Below are 26,054 nucleotides of genomic sequence, written 5' to 3' on the forward strand. Positions count from 1 at the left end.
AAGGCCAAAGTGGGGAGTATTCAGAAGGGGAAGTAGTGGATTGGAAAAGCTGTTATGGAAATTACACATTTCATGGTTTCTACAATGGTTAACTGGGAGGCCAGTGGGGAGAGATGAAAAAGAGCCAAGTGTTTATACTCTTAAGTTTCTGACTAGGAAAATTATTTGGAGGATGGGGTTATTCACCCCCTCCCCCCCAAAAAAAGGAATAGAGAGGCACAGGTTTGTGGGGGGAAGCATAAAGATGTGGATCCAAATATTACCTATGAGTAAAATAATCTTTGTGTTTTTAGAGGTATGAATATCTTAAAGCAAAAGTCTAATGCAATTGTGCTACTCAAATCAGTTTGGATCCACGCGCTGTAATCTTTCCCCACTCTCTGTCCAGTAGATTCGTCGCCATTCTCGATTTAGGAATGCTTTCAAGATGCTTGTTATTTGGAACATATTTGAGAAAGTGAGAGGAACGTGGTAAAGAAGCTGCCTTAAACACAGATTGTACCTAGACCTAGAGTGTAATATCAACTTGTCAAGTATATCCTGAGCAACTTTGCTTTTTGAAAACCTAGCACAAAGTAGATCATGAGTAAAACGTGATTGTTGATAATTACATGGAGAAATGTGAATAAATGACTCTTTAAACCCTGTAAACTAAACTCGGAGTAAAATAGGTGGTTTGAACATTTGGGAAACATTAGTTTTTCCTGAAATCCAATCCTTGCAAAGCAATTATGACAAGAGGTGGATAAAGCGGTCTTATGGAAAAGGGCGTCTTACCGGTCCCCTCTAATCACATCATCCCCCGTCTTTTTAAAACATTTTATTCTCAGATAACCAGTTAAATCTAGTTCAAATGAACCTTTTCGTTTTTGAGGAGGACCATAATAGCAGTGAACACCAAAACGAAAGGGGATCTGGGCTTCGCAATACTAACAGTTCCATTTCCTAGCCAGTCGCCTCCCGGGCTGGATGTGCCCCCGTCCTAGATCTCAGCGGCGGCGGGAGAGCGCAGAGGTAGGGAGAGAAAAAGGAGGCGTCGGCAGGGCGCGAGCGGCCAGGGGGCTAAGTTCCGCCTCACGGTACTGGCGAGGACTGGAGACGCCGGGCCGCCCGCGCCGTCTGTCCCAAGCTCTCCTCCTGGACACCCGCCTGTCTCCCCGTCGTCTCCAATTGGCCGTCGGGGAACGGAAGCCGAAGCAGACTAGTGAACCCGGAAGTGCTTCGCGGCAGAGGCCCGGGCAACTCTTTTGAATGGAATCGGGCTGATTCATCGCCGGTTCGCAGAGTCAGAACCGCGTCGGGTCTGCGCCGCTGCTGCTGTTGTCTCTGTCTTCACGTCACCGCAGAGGCAAGACAAGGGTCCAGATCGCGGCATCCAGCTCCCGCCCGCCTTCAGGTAAGACCCAGAAGGCAGGCCTGGGAGGTCCGGGGAGGCAGCCGTGCTAGGCCGCCACCAGCCCCGTGCTTTCCTGAGTCACGTTGCCCAGCTGAGTTGCCACTAGAGGCCTGGGCCTCGAGGGAGGAGCCCGAGCTCCTTCATTCTCTTCGCCTGCTCTCAGGGATCTCTGGCTGGGTCAGGTGTGCATCTTGTCTCCTTTCTCCATTCTTTTCTGCTTGGCCGAATTCACATAATGGGAACCTCTTCTCTCTGAGAGAATCCTTGTTTATGACCTGTTTGTCTGTGCTCTATCCGTAGTTGTTCCTGTCTTGAAAAACTTCAAAGCAGACCGGAGAAACAAGGGAGAGAGAGTAGAATTAACTTTCCCATTGAATACGTTTGTTTTATCTCCTGTCCTTTCTGTAAGCCTTGACCCTTTTTCTGTTAGTGTTAGGTTTTCAACCTCCTCCAAAAAATAAACAAAAGTCCTGCAGATACACTGGTTTTGGACCTTGAATATCTTAAAAACAAAGTGTGCTACTGTGCCTGTTAACTTACTTTCAATATTATACTAATTGAGTAATTGTTGGTGAATTGATTACATTTCTTGTGTTAAGTAGAAATCTGCTACCGTATGTTCCATCTTGCAACTTAATTTTCCTGGGGATGTAGCTCTGTGTCTGTCAAAAGAAAAATAATGTAAACTTTTGAGTCTATAAACCTAGTGACTGAACGAAAAATTCTCGAGAAAATAAATGGTAACCAAAAGTTGATAAAAATTTTATGGAAAGGCAGGGGAGAGGGTTTAAAAATTAGCATAAAATAGAGTTCTAGTGTGAAAGTGATTTTATTCCACTGGTCACAAGTATGTTTTTAGTGCTACTGACTTAATGTGTTTGAGAAAAGCAGCAAGACATGCACTGATACTGTTGAAATAACAAAAACATGAACACAGTTTTAGTGCAGATGATTAATATAATGGTGGCCTTCCTGTCACGTAAGCCTACCTACCAGCTGACTCATTTGAAGTTTAGAGGTTAAGATATATAGTGGTTCTGAATTAACTACAGTTAAGGTGTGTTTAGTGAAGTGCTATTTAGTGAAAAAGCCTGAATGTTGTCTTGAATTTGTCCCTAAATCTTGCCAAGGGAGGAAAGGTTTCAAGTTATGATCTTTCATTGATGCTTCACCTGTTGACTTTGGGAGTTTGGTTTTTTTGTTTGTTTGTTTGTTTCAGCCTGAAGTGTTTGGTAAATAATATATTGCCATTTTAATTAAAAGGCTGGATGGATTTTAGGCCGGGCGCGGTGGCTCACACCTGTAATCCCAGCACTTTGGTAGGCTGAGGCGGGTGGATCATGAGGTGATCCAGCCTGGCCAAGACTAGCCTAACATAGTGAAACCATGTCTCTACTAAAAGTACAAAAAAATCAGCTGGGCATGGTGGCACGTGCCCGTAGTCCCAACTACCTCGGGAGGCTGGAGGTAGAATGTGGGAGGTGGAGGTTGCAGTGGGCTGAGATCGCGCCACCGCACTCCAGCTTGGGCAACAGAGTGAGACTTTGTCTCAAAAAAAAAAAAAAAAAAGCTGGATTTTAATCTCTTTGACATGGGTCTATCTTATTTTTATACTGGCCATGGGCTTGTTAGTATATAGTTTGTGAACCCTATGTATGAAAATCAATAAAAGTTATTATTGCTGTTTTTATTGTTATTATCTTAGAAGTGGAAGAGATTATTTAATCTAGTCCTCTTATTTAAGTAACAAGAAGCAATTATGCTTTTTTAATTTTCAATTTTGTAGTAATGTTCACTTAATAATTCAGTGTCCACCTGTGAAAGCCTTGCCTGAATATCCATGTGATTTCTTGCTCAGGAACTTGTCATATTCCCTGTTTGTTGCAGTCATTTTGACATTTCATATTCTGCTTTGTGTGTGGTACTTTGGTGACCTTATTTGTGAAATGGGAGAACTGGATTAAATAATCTCTGCTAGTTCTAAAATGATAATAACAACAATTATAACAATAAGAATAGCAACGACAACATTTATTGAGTACCTTGAATGTTTCAGACACTATAAGTTGCTTTGAACATATTTTTACAACAGACTTGCAAAGTAGGTATTATCCCCACTTTATAAATGAGGTTCTAGAGTCTAGAAGAAGATAAAAATCAGTGTCATATAGTGAATAGGTGGTGAAGCCAGGATTCAAATCAAAGTCAACTGGTTCAAGAGCCTTTTTCACTCTATACTGCTGTCCTTTCCCTTTACATATTTTTTATGGGTTTATGTCAAACTTCTTCTACCCACCTCCCCCAGTAGATTATAAATTCTGTCAGTGCATGCCACTAAGTTTCTTGAGTCAGCCCTCCATATCTCTGGGTTCTGCATCTGTAGATTCAACCAACCACAAATTGAAAATACTTGAAAAAAGTTGCATCTAGGCCAGGCACGGTGGCTTACGCCTGTAATCCCAGCACTTTGGGAGGCTGAGGCAGGTGGATCATCTGAGGTCAGGAGTTCCAGCCTGGCCAACATGGCGAAACCCCTTCTCTACTAAAAATACAAAAATACAAAAATTAGCCAGGCATGGTGGCATGTGCCCGTAATCCTAGCTACTGGAGAGGCTGAGGAAGGAGGATCGTTTGAACCTTGGAGGTGGAGGTTGCAGTGAGCCGAAATTGCAACACTACATTCCAGCCTGGTCAACAGAGTGAGACGCGGTCTCAAAAAAGGGGGAAAAAAATTGCGTCTGTATTGAACATGTGTAGACATTTTTTTTTTCATTATTCCCTAAACAATATAGTATAACTATTTCTATTGTATTTACATTGTATTAGTTATTATAAGTAATCTAAAAATGATTTTAAAGTATATGAGAGGATGTGCATAGGTTATATGCAAATAGGGTACTATGCCATTTTATATCAGAGACTTGTGTATCCATGATTTTGGTGTCCTGGAACCAGTTCCTCACAGATACAGATGGATGACTGTACTCAAATGCTGAAATTGGGAGACTCCATAATAGGTTATTTATGATGAGTCCGTTCTCACTCTTCCTTCTTTTTTTTTTTGAGACGAAACTTTGCTCTGTTGCCCAGGCTGGAGTGCAGTGGTGCAATCTTGGCTCACTGCAGCCTCCGCCTTCCAGGTTCAAGCCATTCTGCCTGCCTCAGCCAGCCTAGCTGGGGTTACAGGTGCCTGCCATCACGCCCGGCTAATTTTTGTATTTTTAGTAGAGACCAGGTTTTGCCATGTTGGCCAGGCTGGTCTCAAACTCCTGACCTTAGGTGATCCACCCGCCTCGGCCTCCCAAAGTGCTGGGATTACAGGTGTGAGCCGCCATGCCCAGCCACCATTTTCACTCTTCTAAGTTGCAGAAATCTTGTTTTCAAAATCCTGTTTATATAATTAGATTTAATGTTGACTCACTCAAGATCTTCCACTGGAAAAAAGTCCTTAAGAAAGTGAGAGTATAAAGTTTTAACTACTTTGCACAAATCAGAAAACAGAGGAATTAGAAATACAGTAAGATAACAAATATGGAATAGCTTAAAAAGGATTGAGCATCAGTCTGAAAAGTAATTTTTTTTTTTTTTTTTTGAGACAGAGTATTGTTTTGTCACCCAGGCTGGAGTGCAGTGGTGCGATCTCGGCTCACTGTAACTTTCACCTTCTGGGTTCAAGTGATTCTCCTGCCTCAGCCTCCTGAGTTGCTGGGATTATAGGCATCTGGCACCGTACCCGGCTAATTTTTGTGTTTTCAGTAGAGATGGGGTTTTGCCATGTTGGCCAGGCTGGTCTTGAACCCCTGACCTCAAGTGATCCGCCCCCCTTGGCCTCCCAAAGTGCTGGGATTATAGGCATGAGCCACTGCACCTGGCCAAAAATTGATTTATTTTAAATCCAGCATGGACATGATCTAGCAATATCAGGTTCTAATCAGAGATTAAGAGAGAAAGAAAAAGTGGAAAGTAATCAACTTTGGAAAGTACTGATACCTTTTTTGTACTATTTTTACCAATTACGATTCTAAATATTATTGTATGTATGACATTATGTTAGGTATAAACACTTTATTCATATTGTCTGATAATATTTTCCATAAAGTTAATTATGTCATGAATGAGCTTTTGAGTCTTCTGCTTTTTGATAGCTGTAAAAACTTGGTTTAGATCCATCAACCGTTTTATTGCTTTTATTTCTAAGAATTGAAAGTGTTCTCTTTTATGTTAAGTATAACACATTCACTTTGTGAATCTTTCTGCTAAATTCTGCGAAATGCAAGTCTCCAATGTGATTTAGTCATGTGAAATACGCCCAGCATTTTGAAACCCAATAAGTGGCGAACTATGTGAGGAAGAAGGATCTGTGTTGGTAGCCATGCTCAGGATGGGGTTGCTGATGAAGTAGCTAGTGTTTATTATATGCTTACTATATGCCAAGCATTGTATTCAATGGTTTTTTTTGGGTCCATTGTTTTTGTTAATCTTTTAAATGGCTCTATGAGATATATATCTCTATTTTGCAGATGAGGAAACTGAGGAGGAGAGAGGTGATTGACTCAAGGACATAGAGCTTGTAAGTGTTAGAGCCAGTATTTGAATCTGGCACTCTGACTGTAGAGTCATAGTACTTGACTCTCATGTACCAGACAAAATAGTCATTAGTCATCGCCATTTACCATCTAGGCCCAGTAGACCATAAAAGGATAGTGAAAAACAACTATATTAGAAATGTTAGTAAAGCTTAAACATAGCAAATACAAATTTTTATATTAATTAATTAATTAATTAATTAATTTTTGAGATGGAGTCTTGCTGTGTCACCCAGGCTGGAGTGTAGTGGTACCACTTTGGTGCACTGCAACCTCCACCTCCTGGGTTCAAGTGGTCCTCCTACCTCAGCCTCCCCAGTAGCTGGGATTACAGGCACATGCCACCATTTCTGGCTAATTTTTGTATTTTTAGTAGAGACAGGGTTTTGCCTTGTTGGCCAGGCTGATCTTGAGCTTCTGACCTCAAGTGATCTGCCTGCGTTGGCTTCCCAAATTGCTGGGACTGCAGGCGTGAGCCACCACACCCAGCCTAAATACAAGTGTGTATTCTGTATTTTCTTGGTTTTGAAGGTACATATATCTTCATATGTCATCCTTTGAATGGGCATCATGGTTTGAATGAACTGCTCATCAGCCACCATGCATGAACCTAGAACATACTTGTCTTGTATAGATCAGTTCTATATTTCAAATACATTTCTAGTAGGCTCTAGCTTATTACTTCTGGTTCTTGTATTTGTTATCCTGTGTGTGTATCTATGTGAAAATATACATCACATAAAATTTACTATTCTAACTTTCTGGTGTACAGTTTAGTGGCATTAAGTATATTCACAGTGTTATGTAACTGTCACCACCATCCATATCTAGAATTTTTTTTGTCCTCCCAATTACTTTACTTTTGAAAACATTGAGAGCTCATAATTTTGTTGAAGATACGATGCCATCTTTCCTTCATAATTGCAAAACATTTATATTTTTAGATTTATAGGCACCATTTAGAATTAGTCCAATGATTTTTAAAATTTCTACATTATCCATTTCCTTTTATTCACATTTGTGTACACTTTAGCATTTTTCCATGTGTGAACTGTATTAACATCATAAGACATCAAAAAATATGTCACACATCTCTTTAGAAAACAGGTTCTCATTGCAAAATGCTGTGTGATGAAGTCCTTTCTTGTTGAATAAGTAACTGAGTAAGAATGTCACTTTTTTGGTTTTAGAAATATGTTGTTCACTCACTGACCCTTTAAAAAATAATCTGTTGAGAAATTCACATAATGTAAAACTAACCATTTTAAATTGAACAGTTTAGTATCATTTCGTCCATTCACAGTGTGCCATTACCACCTCAGTTTAGTTCCAGAACATTTCTGTCATTCCAAGGTAAAAAAATCTCTTAGCCATTTAGCAGTTTCTCCATTTTCCTTCCTTCCCCACCCACTGATAACCACCAGTCTGCATTCTGTCTCTGTGGATTTATTGGATACTTCATATACATGGAATCACATAACATGTGACCTTTTGTGCCTGGCTTCTTTTACGTAGTGTGATATTTTGAGGTTCAGCTAACTTGTAACATGTACCAGTAGTACTTCATTCCTTTTTATAGCTAAACAGTATTTCATATTACAATATTCCTTTATGTGTTTATAGTAGAATTTGTTTATCCATTCATTCTTTGGTAGACATTTGGACTGTTTCCACCTTTCGGCTATTGTGAATAGTGATGGTGTAAACATGCATGTACATGAACTTATTTTGAGTATTTGTTTTTGGTTTTATGGGGTATATACCGATGAGTGGAGTTGCTGGATCAAGTGGTAATTCTATGTTTAACTTTTTGGGAAACTGCCAAACTATTCCCAGCACTCATTGGTTCTTAAGTTTGAGAAAATTAATCTAGGATATTATCATCTCAAGATAGTCTGAGATTTTGTTTATATCAATGGTTCTCAATTGTGAGTGATTTTTGAGACAATCAAAAATAACTTCAAACATTTGTCCCCCGGGAACATTTGGTAAAGCTTGGAGACATTTTTGATTGTCACAACTGGATAGGTGCTGCTGTTGTCTAGTGGAGCTGGGGATGATGTTAAGCATCCTATAGTGCACAAGACAGCCCCACGAACAACAACAGATTATCTGGTTCTGAATCTCAGTAGTACTGAAGTTAGTAAATCCTGGCTTGTACCGTCAATTTTATTGTCATCATTAGAGACTAGAATGCTATAATCTGTCTCCTTCACATTCATCTTTGATTTTATAGTAATGTGAAACATTTTCTTTGTTGCTTTTTTCCTTTTGCCATTATTAAAATGAAAAATTCTGATTTCTTAACCGTGCTAAATGAAGACTGAAAAAAAGACTACAAAGATGAAGTCTCTAGTGTTCTATATCTTTTCGAAAGATGGATCAGTGCTTTGGACAACACAGTAAGAATGAAAGGATGATGTAATAACTATAATTTTTTTTCACTATTGCATTATTTTAGACAGTTCTTATCATTTTTCCATATTCTTGTCATTTTAGTGTTTTCGGCATAGTTTTGGGAATAATTGATTAAGAAATGATGGACTACTAATGCCTCCTAGTATGATAAAATAGCAAATTTTCAGGGTATAAGAAAAATAACCACTAATATTCCATAATATTTGATAGATTTGTAATAATGTACAATTAACCTATATAGTAATTACATGAGAGAATGAACTGTCCTATTTAAAAAATAAGTAAATTTTTATTTTATTCTTTTTTTTTTTTTTTTGAGACCAAATTTCACTCTTGTTGCCCAGGCTGGAGTGCAATGGTGCATTCTTGGCTCATTGCAATCTGCCTCTGGGATTCAAGTGATTCTCCTGCCTCAGCCCCCTGAGTAGCTGGGATTACAGGTGCCTGCCACCATGCCTGGCTAATTTTTTTTGTATTTTTAGTAGAGAAGGTGTTTTACCATATTGGCCAGGCTGGTCTCCAACTCCTGACCTCAGGTGATCTGCCCGCCTTGGCCTCCCAAAGTGTTGGGATTACAGGTGTGAGCCACCGTGCCCGGCCTCTTTTGTTCTTTGAAAAATGTCTGGAAAGACTAAAAGTTTTGAAATGTCTGTCTTCAAAGTTAGTGTTCACGAGAGAAACATACACATAAAATTTGGATACAGGGTTACTCACTGTGCTCTGTAGCTCCCTGTAAAGTAGCTTATTCTGTATTCAGAAAATGATTATTAAGAAACAGTTTTGATTTCTACTTCATTTTTAGGAATGTTGATTCTTTTAAAGATTCTGGTATAAAGTTTTTCTCCTTAAATTGTCAAAATAATTATATTTTATTTTGTTTACTTTTTTCAGGAGAGAAAGAAAAAATAAAATATACTTGGGGAAATTGTGCCTGCCAGAATTAGCAAGAGCTTTCTTTAAGAAGAAATTTGTCAAACTCAACAAATTGAAGGTTAACACCTTAAGAGTTATAGTTATTGACCAGGTAAGGTTTAAAAATGTATTTTACTTTTAATTATTCTTTTAGGGGTGGATAGAGAGATAGCATGAAAATGTATTATTTTTAACAGATGTCAAATTATGAATATGTTTGATAGATAACCAGATTTTCAAAAGTGGTGTGATTTAGAATATGTATCAATATACTTCATTCCCAAATGTTAGTATTTTTATTAAACCTGGTTATCTCAGCTTAAATGTTTTAATTTGTTAAATATGTTTCCTCTTTGCTGAGACATCTAATTTTGCTACAGAAACAAATTTGACCTGCCAGATTTTCTTTCTTTCTGCTTCTTGCATCACTCATGTATATTCACAGCATCTGGAGTCTGTGTAAAGTCATCAGAAACAACACAGAGGAATAGATAAACTGAACACAGCTGGGAATCAGTTTTGGCCTAGAATAAATATATATATTCTAATGTACACTGTATGTTGTTTGTTTTTCTGTTGGTTCTTTAAGTTTGTAAGGTTGAAATGGTCCAAAAGAAATTTTTTTCTTCTTTGGTAATTTATTCTAGAGAATTGCTTTAATATTATAAAATATACAAGATCCCCCGCCCCCGCCCCCCCACCCAGTTTACAGCCTTTAAAAAGTGCTGCGTGTTGAATGCCATATTTGATTTGAGGAATTTCAATGAGTATTTGATGGAGATTTTAGTTGTAAGTGTTGGTATTAGGAGGATGCATTAAGATTGTGAAGTGGAAATTTTGTCTGTATTACCATGTTTTCTTATATGCCTTTTCATTTTAAAAAGAAATTGTTAAAATTGTGAGTTTCATAAACATGTTACATGAAACAGTCCAGATACAAAAAATATATGATTCTGTTTATATAAAATTCAAAAACAGCTGAACTAATCTATGCTGTTGAAAGTTGAATTTTTACCTTTTCAGGGTGGAATAGACTGGAAGAGGGGCTTGGGTGGTGTTTCTGAGGTGCTGATAATGTTCTGTTTCTTGAACTGGGTGATGGTTACATGGATGTGTTCACTTTGAAGAGTCCATGGCTATATCGTTTGTGTTCTTTTCTGTATGTGCACTTGAGTAAAGTTCTTTTCTGTATGTGGACTTGAATAAAGTTTGCAATATTAACATTGTTAAATTGTTACCAGGATTCAACAAATGTGATTGGTGGGGGGGTAATATATAAAGTACATTATTGAGTTTTAGTTTATATAGCAATTTGAACTCGTAAAACAACATGGATGAAGGATGAAATGAATCTTAGCATTTAATTTAGAATATAATTTGTAATAATACCATTTTCTAAAGCATACACTTAGGAAAAAGGAATTTTATTTAAGGACATAGCAATTTTCAAGTAGAAAAAATTGCTTTGTTGTCATTTTTAAATTACTTAGTTGTACTGCTATTCATTTTTAAAATTTGGTTACTTCTTTTTGTTATTTAAGACCATATAAATACACTTGCTATTTCTTAACTTCTTCTCTGAGGTTTTCAAGCTTGAAGAATATCTTCTGTAGTTACTCCAAACATTAAAACTAAATCAGATTGGTATAGTAAATCCACCTTGTATTGGTTAACTCTGAAGTTATAATTGAGAAGCACAGTTGAATTTCCTTAGTGAAAAAGTCGTGTATCTCTACAACATCTGAAATAACACAAAATATCTGTGTAGGTTCTAGAACACTGTCTTAATACGTTTAATGTTTACGCTATAGTATTTCTTTTAGTATAATGAGTTCAGTTTTTAAAAGCCTTTGATGCTAATTCAGAGATCCATAATCTGCTCACAATGTCTTTCACATGTAGTTTTGATGATAACTGACAAGCTGTAAGTTAATTAGCACAGAACTTACTAATGAGGATGTTAAAATTTAATTTAAAAGTGAGGATTTTTATTTGTACACTCTGGACAAATTGAAGGAAATTCAATCATACATATGATAAGCATTTCAGGCACTTTTTCTGCATTCAGGTACTTTATTAGATAACAATAAGAAAATATAATTAACTTAATGATAGCAAAGTTTTGAAAGTATGCTAAGATTGCTTGTCTTTAAAACTGGGGATAACCCAAAACCAAAGCAGTAAAATAAGGTCTGTTAATTAGCATGGAAGACAGCTTCTTGAATTAATATGTGGTGTTAATTAACAGGAAGTCTGATGTTGTGTTGTAATTACCACCAATATTTTTGACATACTGAGTGACTGAAAGTGAATTATATAGATAGCAATTGAATAAACACTTTTGTGCTTAGGAACGTTTTTTCTTTGTTTCTGTTTTCTAGAAATATGGACAGACTTCTTAGACTTGGAGGAGGTATGCCTGGACTAGGCCAGGTTAGTATATAGTCTCTTGAGCATTTCCTTGTGTGTAAACTGCAAGCCTTTTTGTAGTTATCCAAAGAGAAAGAAATTATCCCCAAGAAAATCACCTAACGGATAACTTTATGGTAAGAATCTTACCTTATTGATGTTCGCTATCTTGCAACACTAGATAACATGTGGTAAACATTTACTGTCTTAGTTTACTTTTCTCCTGGGAATAAGAATTTTCTGTTATTTGCTTTGTTTAAAATTTTGAGATATGTGAGATTATCAAAGTTGTCTTTTAGGGAAAAAAAAAACCCTCAACATTGCTTAACTTCCTGAATTTACAATGTAAACTTTAGATGTAACACAAGAAAAAGTAAGCACGTCATCCTGTTTGCCAGATCCAGAAAACTGACCCATAGAATGTTTGTATGTACAGTCTTAACACTGGTAAATTTCTGCTAGTAATTATAATATATAGATGGATTAATAAGTAATCTCTCTCCTTTCCTTTAAATTTGGTATAAATGGTTTCTTTTATAATCTTTTTTAAAAATAAATAAGCTTTCAGTTGTTTTAATATTGTTTGTCTTGTTCCATTTGCTGTTGAGCAAATGACCTCTAGATTTCTGCCTCAGGATAGTCTATATGCTTTCAGATCAAGAATTTCTGCCTCTTATGAGTTGTACACTTTTGCTCTGTGCAATCATACGTTGAGTTAATACTAATTAACAAAAGAAATGACTATGTGTTTTTCTCTTCCTAAGACTTCTATGTATGCAATGTATTGTTTTATGACCAAATACTGGAAATATTTTTATAGTCCCTTTTAAAATCTCTTTAGTTTCTAGCTTTCCCACATTTCTTTATTGCTATCAGTGACTTCATCTTTCTTCAAAGTAATCTATGTTTACTGTAAGAAGCAGTTTTTGTTTGAGACTTCATGAAATTCTCAGTGTTTTAGAAGAACTTTCATAAGAACTGTTTGATTAGGTCTATCATGGTTTATGACTTTTAGAAAGTTCAAATCTTTTTGTGGTTCTGTATTGCATTCTTGGATGGCTTTCAGTTTTTTCATTTACTTTTAGTTTTGATGATTTCTCATGTTTCTTTGCTGTTAGCCTATTTCTTCATGATTCTTCATTTTTGTAACACCTGTATAACTCATTCTCTCAAGAGGCCTAAGCCTCTTTGAACTTGATCCTGAACCATTCCCATTTTTTCGTAAACATTCTAGAGAGCTTCTAGAATTTCTCTAATTTATTCTGAAATTAGTAGTAATAATGTTCAGGCATGTGAAAATATGAGAAATGAGGAGAGGTTGTGTGTAGATACTGCAAATTTACCTGCAAATTATATGTACAGATGTTGCCTTAGAATTCTTAAGGGAAGTTGTATCAAATTTAAATATAAAAATAACTTTCCTTAAGCATAGATACAATAAATTACCCATTTTGGAAATCCATGCTGGAAAACCCCTGGACATGAAATAATGGTTTTACTGACCACAAATTGAGCTACATTATATGTCAATGGCGACTTCAAACCTTTGTATCAAGTGAAAAACTTGATGTTTTCTCAGTAACCTTATTGGTTTCTGATTAATCAGCCATTGTGTCCTTAGTTTGTATTCTTTTTTGAAGTTAAAAATCTGCTTAAGAATCATTTCATCTCAATTAGATGACAAACTCAAGGAATAATTTGTGGAACTCTTATTTTTATGGTATCTCCCTTATCCTATACTAGGTGTTTAATTTTCTTTTTCTCTAAAATTTTATTTTATCTTGTTACAGGAATAATTTGACAAATACCTATCATGTTACTTTTGCAACATGAAATGTTAAGTGTATTTTTTGCCTAATAAGAATATGTTGTTTATTATTTACTTATTATAATTTTTTTTGAGATGGAGTCTTGCTCTGTCACCCAGGCTGAAATGCAGTGGCATGATCTTGGTTCACTGTACCCTCTGCCTCCTGGGTTCAAGTGATTCTTCTGCCTCAGCCTCCTGAGTAGCTGGGATTACAGGCATTCACCACCACGCCTGGCTAATTTTTGAATTTTTAGTAGAGACCAGGTTTCACCATGTTGGCCAGGCTGGTCTTGAACTCCTTGACCTCAGGTGATCCACCTACCTTGGCCTCCCAAAGTACTGGGATTACAGGCGTGAGCCGCCACTCCCAGACTATTATTTATTTTTAATAAGAAGTCAAAGATCTTTGGATTGATAATAGCTATCTTTTCATTAGATAAGGCAAGGCACCAATAGTAGTAGAGAAAAGGAGACACAAATTGACCCTTCTCTCTAGAAATCAGTGGGAAATGTTATCTTACCATTTAATGGAAAAGGCAGAATTCCCTCCCAAATAAGGAGCAGGTCACTTGCTGGTAAGTTTGTAGATGGCCCTCTTAAAATGTGGCAGTAGGCAGGAACAGAACAGGTAAGGGCCTCATATGATTGAGAGTCCCTTAAGGTTATTTTATTTCCTTGATTGAAGAACAAGAACCATGGACATTTTATGAGTGAATAGGCCACCTTAAATCATGATCTATACGAATAACCTAACTTTGATGAAAGAAATGTCCAAGACTTACTTTTTTTATATCAGTCTCCAAACAGTTGCTACTTTACTGGCTTGAAGACATTCTGTTGTACTCCTGGTTGACGCAAACCTGGTGGTTAGTGTCCGACTCTGCAAGTTAAAGGCTGACTTCTCCACAGAACTACCCTTACTTCAGATGCCAGCTTCCTGTGTCCCCAAGCCATCCACACTTCTGACCGACACTTTGACCTGACTATAAATTTGGAGGTCCTCACAACCTCCTCAGGTTTGATAATTCACTAGAACAACTGACAGAACTCAAGAAAGTGCTGCGCTTATTATTACAGTTTTGTTATCCAGGAATACAGATTAGGAGGACCAGTGAAATGAAGACACACAGGATGGGGTCTGGGAGGAGATGCAGAGCTCCTGTGCTCTCTCTTCATGGAATTAGGGCTTGTCACCCTCCCTGCACATCAATGAGTTTACCAGCCAGGGAGCTCCACCTGGTGTAGCTTTGGTGTCCAGAGTTTTTATTGGGACTCGGCATACATGAGCTTGATTGATTAAATCATTGGGTGATCAAACTCAAAATTCAAGATCTCCATCCTTCCTTCCCTCCTTGGAAATGGGCCTGGCTCAAAGTCTTAGCCCTCTATTTACCATGGTCTTTATGGTGATCAGCCCTCATTCTCAAGCTATGTAGGGGTGGTCACTGAGTCACTGTGTTAGCATAACAAAAGAAACTCCAAGGGTTTTTGAGGCTTTGTGCCAGAAACTCAGGATAAAGACCAGATTATTTTGCAACAAAGACTTGTTTTCAGCCTTGACTTCATTATTTGTAGAAACAATTCAATATTTAATTTGAATTTTTCTTGTACTATTATTTGATACTGATTTTTGTGCTGTTTCCAAGAGACATGATCCCACCTTGAGTCCCAATGCCTTTAATATAACCCAATAGTAGTAAAAAGGTCTTTGGGCTTTGCTCTATGTGCTAATTGGTTATGTTATCATTATTATTATTTTGAGTCAGAGACTTGCTTTGTTGCCCAGTCTGGAGTGCAGTGGCATGATCTCAGCTCACTGTAGTCTCACCCCCGTGGATACAAGTGATTCTCCTGCCTCAGCCTCGCAAGTAGCTGGGATTACAGGCATGAGCCACCACGCACAGCTAATTTTTTTTATTTTTAGTAGAGATGGGCTTTCACCATGTTGGCTGGGCTGGTCTTGAACTTCTGACCTCAAGTGATCTGCCCACTGCAGCCTCCCAAAGTGCTTAGATTACAGATGTGAGCCATTGCTCTCGGCCTGGTCATGTTTTTTAATGGAGGAATTCATAGTAGTAATATAGGAATATCAGTATTATAATCACAGTTGATACTGATATTTCATTGTTTTTGAGGCCACTTGGCCTTAGTTGTTTTATTTGGGAGTTGTAGTAGGGCTAGTAGGTAAAAAAGGAACTTGTAAATAATCAAAGTCCCCATTCATTCTAGTCTCTTAATTTTCTCTAAATAGGAGGTGACTTTTCTCTTTTCCAAGGCTATTCCTTGTTCTCAGATCTCGTTCTCTTGACACATTGCAGATCTCCATTGACTCCTTTCTCTGCCTACAAAGATGTTTAAGTCTCCTGTATCCAAAAAAGAAAACTCTACTGCATACTGCCATAAAACCCTTTCTTCCATTTATTTCTAGAATTCCTGAAATAATAGCTTAAACTCCATAATCTACTTAATTACCTCTATTCACTCTCATGAGCATGCGTTCTGGCCAACTCCTGTATTACGGTATTGGAATTTTTTAAACTGCCAAGTCTATTGGCCTATTTTTAGTTCTCTTTTAACTAAACTTCAATATTCCACACTTATTATCTTAAACCTTTCTCTTCCATTTGTTTTTATCATGCTGTCTTTTCCTGTTTCTCATTATGGTATCCATTCCTACAAAACAACTAAGTTTTATATTTTTTAATATCACATTTTAAAATGTTAATATTGGCCAGGCCTGGTGGCTCACGCCTGTAATCTCAGCACTTTGGGAGACCAAGGGGGCAGATCACATAAGGCTAGGAGTTCAGGACCAGCCTGGCCAACATGGGGAAACCCCATCTCTACTAAAAGTACAAAAATCACCTGAGTGTGGTGGTGCACATCTGTAATCCCAGCTATTCAGGAGGCTGAAGCAGGAGAATCACTTGAACCCAGGAGGTGGTGGTTGCAGTGAGCCAAGATTGTACCACTGCACTCAAGCCTGGGTGACAGAGTGAGACTATGTCTCAAAAAAAAAAAAAGAAAAAAAGTTAATATTTGAATAGTGATAGGCTAAAATAATTAAATTTGTCCTCAGTCCTCTACTTCAGTTTAACTTACCAGTAGTTTGAAGCAGAAATAAAGATGTTTTATTAGTACTATTAAAATTTGTAAAGTAACAGCTTTACATTTTAAATGTATTTTTAGATTTTCTTTAAGTACTTACAAACTTGAAATTACTAAAAGGTGTGAGATTATTATATTAAAAACATATATTACTATAATTTGGCTACTTCGTTGTCTTTATAACAAACTCCACCTAGGTCTTGGCATCTAAACGATTTCCAAAAGCAGTGAAAACAGAGCCCAAGAGATGAGAATAGCCAAAGCATATACTGCAGTTTTTTAAAAATTTTGGTTTCTCTCCGGGTTCATTTTAGCTTTGGAAATAGTCAATATAAGCTTGAAAGTAGGTGGAACTTCCGCAGAATGACAGTGGCATTTAGTAACTTGTCTTCAGTTTTAATTTGTTAAGTCAATATTTGGAGTTTCTGTGTATCAGGTATTGTATACTATAACGAATTCCAAGATGAACAAGAATATCAATGCCTAATCCAGAGCATTACATTATAATAGACACACAAGCAATCGTGTTTTAAGTGCCTACCACACATTAACTACTTTGAATCAGTGAAAGCTAATGCTCATTGGAAATAATGTGATTTGTAAGTGCAGTGGAGGTTAGTTTAACTTCTTTTGGGAAAAATGAGACTAACTTGGGAAAAATGGGAAAAATGAGACTAAATTGAGGAGATGATGTTTGAGCTGAGTTTTGAAATATGTGTCAAGGCATATTCAAAAGGCTAGAGAATAAATACATAAGAAAATACTGGGAAAAGAAGCTTGTAAAGGATTCTGAGGTTGGTTATGAAAGGCTTGGAATGCCGTACTTAGTGATTTTTACTTTTTTCCCCTAGGTGTTGTAGTTTCATGAAGATTTTTTTTTTTTTTCAGATGTGAAGATTTTTTTTTTTCTTTCCAGTAGACTTGTGAGATAATTTGATCTGTGTTTTTGAAAAGTAATTCTAGTGGTAGTTTGAAGAATAGGTAAAGGGGAACAGATTAAAGGCAAAGTCATCAATTACATGAATATTTGTGACTTTCAACCTTCCAGGCATATAACAGGATTATATTTTTCTGTCATCTTTGAAGTTAGCATTACCATGATTTTGCTTTGACCAATGGAATGTGATTGGTTAATAGGTCACTTTTAGGTGGAAGCTTTAAGAATCAATATGTGATTTGTCTGCCCTGGTAATAAACAACATCATGATCATGGAGCCTCTTTTTGCCAGGTCCCTTAGTGAAAATGACATACAACCTGCAAGTTTTTTTTTTTTTTTGAGACAGAGTCTCGCTCTGTTGCCCAGGCTGGAGTGCAGTGGCCGGATCTCAGCTCACTGCAAGCTCCGCCTCCCAGGCCCACACCATTCTCCTGCCTCAACCTCCTGAGCAGCTAGGACTACAGGCACCCACCACCTCGCCCGGCTAGTTTTTTGTATTTTTTAGTAGAGACGGGGTTTCACCGCGTTAGCCAGGATGGTCTCGATCTTCTGACCTCATGATCCGCCCGTCTCGGCCTCCCAAAGTGCTGGAATTACAGTCTTGAGCCACCGCGCCTGGCCAACAACCTGCAAGTTTTAAGCAAAGTTAAAAATCATGTGATTTCTGTGTAAAATACCCTAATTTTTTTGGTCTCTTTAAAAAAAAACAAACACTGTGTAGGCCAAACTAAGCACATATGCAGCAGGCTATATAATGCCTATAAGTTGTCACTTTTTGTCTGTGGTACAGACCTCATTAAATTCAGATGCAAAAATAAGGCAAAATACTGTGGGTGAGTGATCCCAGAAGGCTTCCTGAATGTGGTGAGATATAGTGTACATTTTGAAGAATTATTTCAGGTGGCTAGATTTAAACAATGAAATTCATGAATTGAATAGGATGTATTTTGTTATAACTCCCAAATCCTCACAGTGTATGGATTTTTTGTATATTCACTAATAACTTTTTCTGGTTTCTTATTGTGGTTATTGGACCAGAAATGTTGTTTCAATTGTTTGTCTCAGGTTTTGGTCTAATGTTTGGTAGAGAGAATTAATTTAGCATAGCAATGGAAAAAATGACTGGAATAAATGAAAATATAATACTGTTTTCATGGATGAGGAGTCTTTGTATCACCACATGCCAGTTCTTTCCAACTAATCATACATTCAATGCAATTTCAATAAAAATATCAACTAGAATTTTCATGGAAATAGGCAAACTGACTCTATAATTCATATATGAAAAAATAGTTCAAGAATAGCAAAGAAATTCGTAAAAAGGAAAAAGAAATTTGCTCTACCAGATTTCAAAATATATTTTAATGCTCTATGACTGAAGTAGTAATATATTGTTGCAGAGATAATCAGGTAGACCAGTATAATCAAAAACCCAGAAACACATCCATCAATATATGGGAACTTGGTTTGTAATATAAGTGACATTAAAATAGTGGAGAAGGAGAGGCCTGTTCATTAGATGATGCTGAAGCAAGTGGTAGCCAGTAAGGGGAAAAACTAAAATTAGATTCCAGCCTTATTCTATACAAAAAATATTTGTATCAAATGGATTGAATATCTAAATATGAAATCAAACTTTATAACATTTTTTTTTTTTAAAGATGGAGTCTTGCTCCGTCACCCAGGCTGTAGTGCAGTGGCATGATCTTGGCTAACTGCAACCTCCACCTCCTGGATTCAAGAGATTCTCCTGCCTCAGCGTCCTGAGTATCTGGGATTACAGGTGCCCACCACCACACCCGGCTAATTTTTGTATTTTTGTAGAGACAGGGTTTCACTCTGTTGGCCAGGCTGGTCTCGAATTCCTGACCTCAATTGATCCGCCCACCTTGGCCTCCCAAAGTGCTGGGATTATAGGCAAGAGCCACCATGCCCAGTCCAAACTTTATAATTTTTGAAGATATGCCCATTTGAATGGCTATTATTAAAATTAAACAACAACAAAATAAGTATTGGTGAGGACTGGAGAAATTAGAACTCTTGTACATTGATGGTAGAAATGTAAAATGGTGCAGATAATATGGATAACAGTATTGTTCCTTAAAAGATTAAACATAGGATTACCGTATAATCCAGCAATTCTACTTCTGGGTATGTGCCCAAACTAATTGAAGGCAGAGACTCCGACAGATGTTTGTACACCAATATTCTTAGCAGCATTACTTATAATAGCCAAGGGGTGGAAACAACCTAGATGTCCCTTATACAAATGAATGGATAAATAAAATGCATACACATTCATTCCTTAGTATCCTTGGGGGATTGATTCTCGGATCTTTGTTGATACCAAAATCTGTGGCTGCTCAAGTCGCTTAGATAAAATGGCATAGTATTTGCATATAACCTATACATGGTCTCTCGCATACATTAAATCATCTATAAATTACTTATAATGCTTAATACAATGTAAATGCTATGTAAATACATATATTTAAAACATTTTTGTTTTTTATTGTTGTATTGTTACTTTTTATTGTTTTTTCCCTCCGGTATTTTGTGTCTATGGTTGGTTAAATCTGTGGATGACGAACCTGTTGATATGGAGGGCTGATTGTACATACAATGGAATATTATTAACTTTAAAGGAGTGAAATTCTGACATACGCTACAACATGAGTGAACCTAAAAGATACTGTGCTAAGTGAAATAAGCCAGACACAAAAGGACAAATGTTATTATATGATTCCACTTACATGAGGTACCTAGAGTATCAGATTCATAATGATAGAAAGTAGAATGGTAGTTGCCAGGAGCTGGGAAGAGGAGAGAATAGGGAGTTATTGTTTAATGGGTACAGAGTTTCCGTTTGGGATGATGAAAAAAGTTCTGGAACTGGTGTTGGAGATGGTGGTGTTGGTTGTGCGACAGTGTTAATGTACCTAATGCCACTGAATTGTTACTTAAAAACAGTAAAAGTGGCAAATTTTATATTTTTACTACAAAAAAGACATTTTAAAGTTCAGTTACCGTATGTTTAAAATGAGGTTGATAATACCTACCCAGATGGTTCTTTATAAGGATTAAATAATCTCCAATATGAACTAGTCAGGTGCATAGCAGATACCCTTCCCCAATCCTCTAGTTTTTGGGGCCAGAAATTTTTATGTCTTTATGACCTCAATATAGGAAAGCACAACCCAAAGGATTCATAATTTGACTATCTCAAGACAGTATTACTAATTCTTGTCCCCAAAAGACAACAGAAACAAACTTATAAGACAAGCAAAGATGGAGACAAGATACTGGCAACACATTAATCTGCAACACCATGTGGTTCATTCAGCAGAACCATAGATAAGTAAGACAAAAAAAGACCTCATTTAACAAAAGAATGTGAAATAAGAATGGCCAAAAAAAAAAATTATGACAAGATACTCAGTGTCGTTTTATATCAGGGAAATGAAAACTAAAACAATTATTAGATTAGTTTTTTAAAAAAAGCAACCTGTTGAATTAAGTATTAATGAAAATTTAGGAAAGCAGTAATTTTCATGTAAGCTGTGTGCATGTGTGTGTGTATGTGTTTGTGTGAGTGTGATGTTGGTTAGGAATTATAGCGCAGTGCTTAGATCATTACCTGGCAAATAACAGACAATAAATATATGTTAAGTGGACACACCATATGTGGTAAATGGTTAAAGTCACTTTGGAGAGCAATTTGACAATATCTAGTAAAGTTGAAAATGACCAAACTTCTGTTACTCAATAATTCCATTTATTCACTTTAGAGAAACTTTTATATGTCAATATCAGGAGACATATTGAAGAATATTGTTAAAGCATTATTTGCAATATTAAAAATTGCAAAATATTTAAATGTCTAAATGTGTTATGATGAAATTAATGCAGCAGCTAAAATGAATGAACTAGGTTCTATATACCAATATGCATAATAGATCTTATAAACATACTAAGAGAAAAATTCAGTTGTAAAAAGATACATACACCATGGAAGCATGTAAATTTAAAAAACATAAAGTAACACCCTTTTTTAGGGTTATATAACTCCAGAGTAAAAATATTACAAGTTGTTCTACAGAAGCACTGTCTAGTACAACTTTCTGCAGTGATGGAAGTGTCCATATCTGCACCATTCAATACAGTAGCCACTAACCACATGTTAAGTACTGGAAATGTGACTGGAGCAGCTGGAGAACTGAATTCTAAATGTTATATTACTTAAATTTAAAGAATCACATGTACCTGTTGAGCCCATGAGATGTACTTTGTCTAACTGAAAAATGAACTTCTAATTTTATTTAAATTTATATGGTCACATCTAGCTAGTGGCTACCATATTGTACAGCGCAGGTCTAGATAACTCACAACAAATTCATGAAAAGGGAGGGAGGCAAAAGGAACTTCAACTTTATAATGTTCTCTTTTTGGTATACAAACATAAAACTAAAGCAAAAGAACAAGTTGTGGAATAACACTAAATAACATTAAATGACATTAAATAACATTTTTCTTTAGTACTTTTTAGAAGAGCCACCAAATAAAGTCAGAAATTCATTTGAATTTATTTTTTAGTACTTTTTTAATGCCTTACCTAGGTATTCCATTTTCTCTCCCACTCTTTAATTTGAAGGCGATAATACTAGAGAGGTTACCACAGTATAGATCTTGCAGGGCCCTGTAGAAAGTTCTCTTCTGAGTGATTTGGGAAGCTATTAGAGATTGCTGAGCAAAGGAGTTATGCTTATCAGACATACATTTTTAAAGAACTTGGACACACTGAAGATGAAGGTACCGTAATAATGTTTTAAAATAAATTACAGATTATTGTTTTATTTTTATTCTATATCTGCTAGAGCAATCCTGCCATGTAGTGAACCATCATAGATTAATGTGTACAATTAGTCTTTATTTATATGTGTCACATCTGTCATAAATACAGGCTTTAATTTTGCTATAAGCACTGGTATAGTAGTATGCAAATGAGCAGACCTTTACAAAATTTTTTTATAGGTTTTCTTTATATTCCTTGAGTTCTTTAGCTTAGCTGTATTGACAGTATTTATATGCTCATGAATATTCTGGTTCCTTTTTTTTTCTTTGACTCTTGAGTATCTGATGTAATCCTGTGTACATTTATGAAGAGCCTTTCTAAACATTAGTAGATTAATGTGGGCATTTTCTCTTAAGAAGTAGAGAAGGGTCAAGAAATTTTAATTGTTTTATTTCTTAGCTTAACTACAAATAATAGTGATTTTGCTTTAGAAACAAAGCAGAATTACAAGATGCCTTTAACGTTTTTCTTATTTGCTGCTCTTGTGAGGTTATAATTTTATTAAATATAGTTCCTAATCATTCTATTCATATACTCTGATACGTATACGATAGGAAATTAAGAAAGGGGTCAGGTTAAAAGCAAACTAATTAGAGCATATTCTTTCTAGTTGTCATTGTAGTGTGATTATTCTGAGTATGTATTAAACTCTGTGAAAAATAGGGTGCTCCTGAGAGGCCTCAAATCTAGTCTCGAGGGTTCTCAGATAAGTAAAAGGGACATAAATTTTCCATAGGTATATGATAGTTAACCTGTGTCAGTTTGTTTGAATATTTTAATTGTGATAGGTCTTCTTTTGGGAGGAAAGGTCTTTGACACTTGTGAATGCTAAATTTCTATTTTGATATGCAATTGTGCTAAACAATTTTGTTCAAGTTCTTTAGAACAGAAGGGGATTGGTGATAAATTTTCAGTTACAGTGAAACTGTCCTTCAAATTAATCACATTCTGATGAAATAAGAGAAAAAATAAAAATTGTGAAAAGTAATGAAATGTTTAAAGTTTTAAATATAAAGTCAGGGATATGATGGATCTATTACATCCGATACCATTTTTGGTAGAAAGAGTATATGGGAAAGAAGACAGAAGAAGATATCTCTATCTAATATGGGAAATTAAGACATTGCAACTTAATCTCAATATTCCAAATGTATGGGATATTATGATCAAAGATCCCATCTGTGTCTTTTCTTTCCCTACCTTCGACATTGTCTTACATGTTTGATTTACTGGTTACGTTGCTGATTTGGCACATTGATCTTTGGGTTTCCTCTCTTAAACTTGCATAATTTTACTTGTAATTTTTCAGTTCATTTTATCATTTGGGAAGTTCTCTAATTATCAGATTCATTTAAAACCCAAGCAGGTGGGACTGATTTTCTTACAACACAGACTCAAGGTGGTTCTCTGTGGGATATTGTCTGGGTTGAGTACCCTGAAAGTATGCCACCAGAGCAGGGCAGTGGTCTCCACTGGGCAGCCTCTCAGTGCTGCTTTTTAAGCTGTTGCCAGTGATTGCACAGGCTCTTCCCTTCAGAAGACTGAATGCCTGTGAAGGGCATAATGATTTAGGGACAATAGAGTAAATAATAATAATAATAAAAATTATGATAGTTGTACTTTTCTCTTACTCATTGTACATTTCCCCCTCTTTTTACTCAGTTACGTTCTTGCCTGCCTGTGGTAATTTTCTATTCCCTAGGGTTGTAAATACTGGAGCCTGAGTTATTAGAAGGAAAATGCTTACCAAAAGTAGACAGTAGAATGACAAAACCTAGTTTTTGAAAAGTGCACCATTCTGTTTTATAGAAAAGGAAAATTTTCACTTCATAAGAAACAATATATTTCACTACCTAGTAGAATACATTTTTGTTGTCATTGTATAGCTGTATCACCACAGAGAGATGATTTTGATTTTGCTTTAATTTGTACCTGGTTTCACGGTTTCAGTTTATTTCACTCCCATTTGTGATTTCTGGTTACTGTATTCATTTCCTGATTTCTACTGTATAGACTAGATGATGTCTTTGGATTTTTTTTTTTTTTTTTAAGACGGAGTCTTACTCTGTCACCCGGGCTGTAGTGCAGTGGTGCGATCTCAGCTCACTGCAACCTCTGCCTCCCGGGTTCAAGCAGTTCTCCTGCCTCAGCCTCTCGAGTAGCTGGGACTACAGGCATGTGCCACCATGGCTAATTTTTTGTATTTTTAGTAGAGACGGGGTTTCACCATGCTGACTGGGCTGGTCTCGAACTCCTGAAGGTGATCTGCCTGCCATGACCTCCCAAAGTGCTGGGATTACAGGCATGAGCCACCGGGCCTAGCCTCTTTGGATATTTTATAGCTCAGCCATTCTATAAGACTTTTGCCTTGGGAGCTTTCAGCTTGAAATGGTATGAAAATTATAGTAATATAGGGAGACAGCCAGATACTGTGAGTAGGGAATGTCATTGTAACATCTAGAACAAATGTATGGATCTATAAAGAGAACCCACATATTTTGAAACTGTATTAAAATTTTCCTCTAGAATTTTAAAAATTGGGGTGGGTGAGCAGAGGAGAGCCAAATGGATTGATGTTGAGTACCTTCCTTATTCTGATATGAGGTGGTTATGCACTCAATCTTTTAATCCTCACAACGATCCTACATGGGTAGGGATAATTATTTTCATATTATAGGGTCAAGTCATAGAACGAACAAGAAGCGGAGCTAGAGTTGGAACACAACTTTTTCTGATGTCCCAGCCTATTTACATCAACATTTCTTTAGGTAGAGAAAATCAATAGTGTTGTCATGGTTACTTGTTTCGTAAATTAATAAAATTTAAATAGTCTTGTAATTTTTATTGTAGATCGAAAGTAAGATGCTTGCTTTTTAAAATTTTTGGGAAACTAAAATATTTAGGAGGGTTTTTCTTTATCCTGACGTGTAATACTTGGCCCATGTTTTAAGAATATTTAAGGAATTAGTGAATATTTCATTTTATTCCCTCTGATAATGTGAATTTTGACACATTGGTAAAGGTAGAGGTTACAAAATAGTACAACTTTTAAAAGAAGGTTTACATTTCTTACTTTTTAAAGTTTTTGAAACATTTTCGTTACACTCCAGAAACTGACTAGCACTTCTAATTGCCAAAATACGTTGTTTTATTTTAAAAAATTATTTTGGGAAAAAGGCTTCTCTTGTTAAGCTACTTTCAGTGACCAGTCTTGTTGTACCTTGACTTGTAATAATGAAAAAAGAGGTACAGAAAGCTGTTTTATTTGAATAATAGATTTGCCAATTAGCCATCAAGTGCTTCCATCTGTGAAATTGTTGATCAGATGGGTTAGCTGGGATGTTTCCAGACTAGGGCATCATAAATGGCACTTGAAAACTGTCACTTTAATGATGAGGTTTCAAGTATTACACTGCTTGATGCTGTGGAACCTTTTTCTCCTTTTGCAGTACCATGTTTTTTTAGAACATACTGATCCCACTTATGAATTCTGTGGCATCAAGAAAATTTGGGAGACCTGCCACTGATGTAAAGTTCTGCCTAATCTGCTGCTCTGGCCTGTGCTGGGATTACACCAGAGTGCTAACAGCTTCTTTCATAGCCTTTCCAGTAATGTTGGTTGGGG

At 36.4% G+C, this 26,054-nt stretch overlaps 1 protein-coding gene across 2 annotated transcripts in view; it reads left to right on the forward strand.

Annotated features, from left to right (window-relative positions):
* The first annotated feature begins 1,223 nt into the window (after nt 1–1,223).
* The window catches only part of PSMD14 (proteasome 26S subunit, non-ATPase 14), a 109,499-nt gene continuing 84,668 nt past the window's right edge, over nt 1,224–26,054 (forward strand). The window contains exons 1-4 of one of the 2 annotated variants that reach the window (XM_015110171.3): nt 1,229–1,396; nt 5,917–5,966; nt 9,292–9,424; nt 11,694–11,745. In XM_015110171.3, the coding sequence (XP_014965657.1) occupies nt 11,698–11,745 (48 nt within the window). In that variant the 5' untranslated portion in view covers nt 1,229–1,396; nt 5,917–5,966; nt 9,292–9,424; nt 11,694–11,697. Of the gene's footprint in view, nt 1,397–5,916; nt 5,967–9,291; nt 9,425–11,693; nt 11,746–26,054 lie in introns of both variants that reach the window. The other variant, NM_001261490.1, reaches the window with a different exon arrangement.

This window comes from Macaca mulatta, chromosome 12, assembly GCF_049350105.2.
Source record: "Macaca mulatta isolate MMU2019108-1 chromosome 12, T2T-MMU8v2.0, whole genome shotgun sequence".
In the NCBI taxonomy this organism is placed as follows: Eukaryota; Metazoa; Chordata; class Mammalia; order Primates; family Cercopithecidae; genus Macaca; species Macaca mulatta.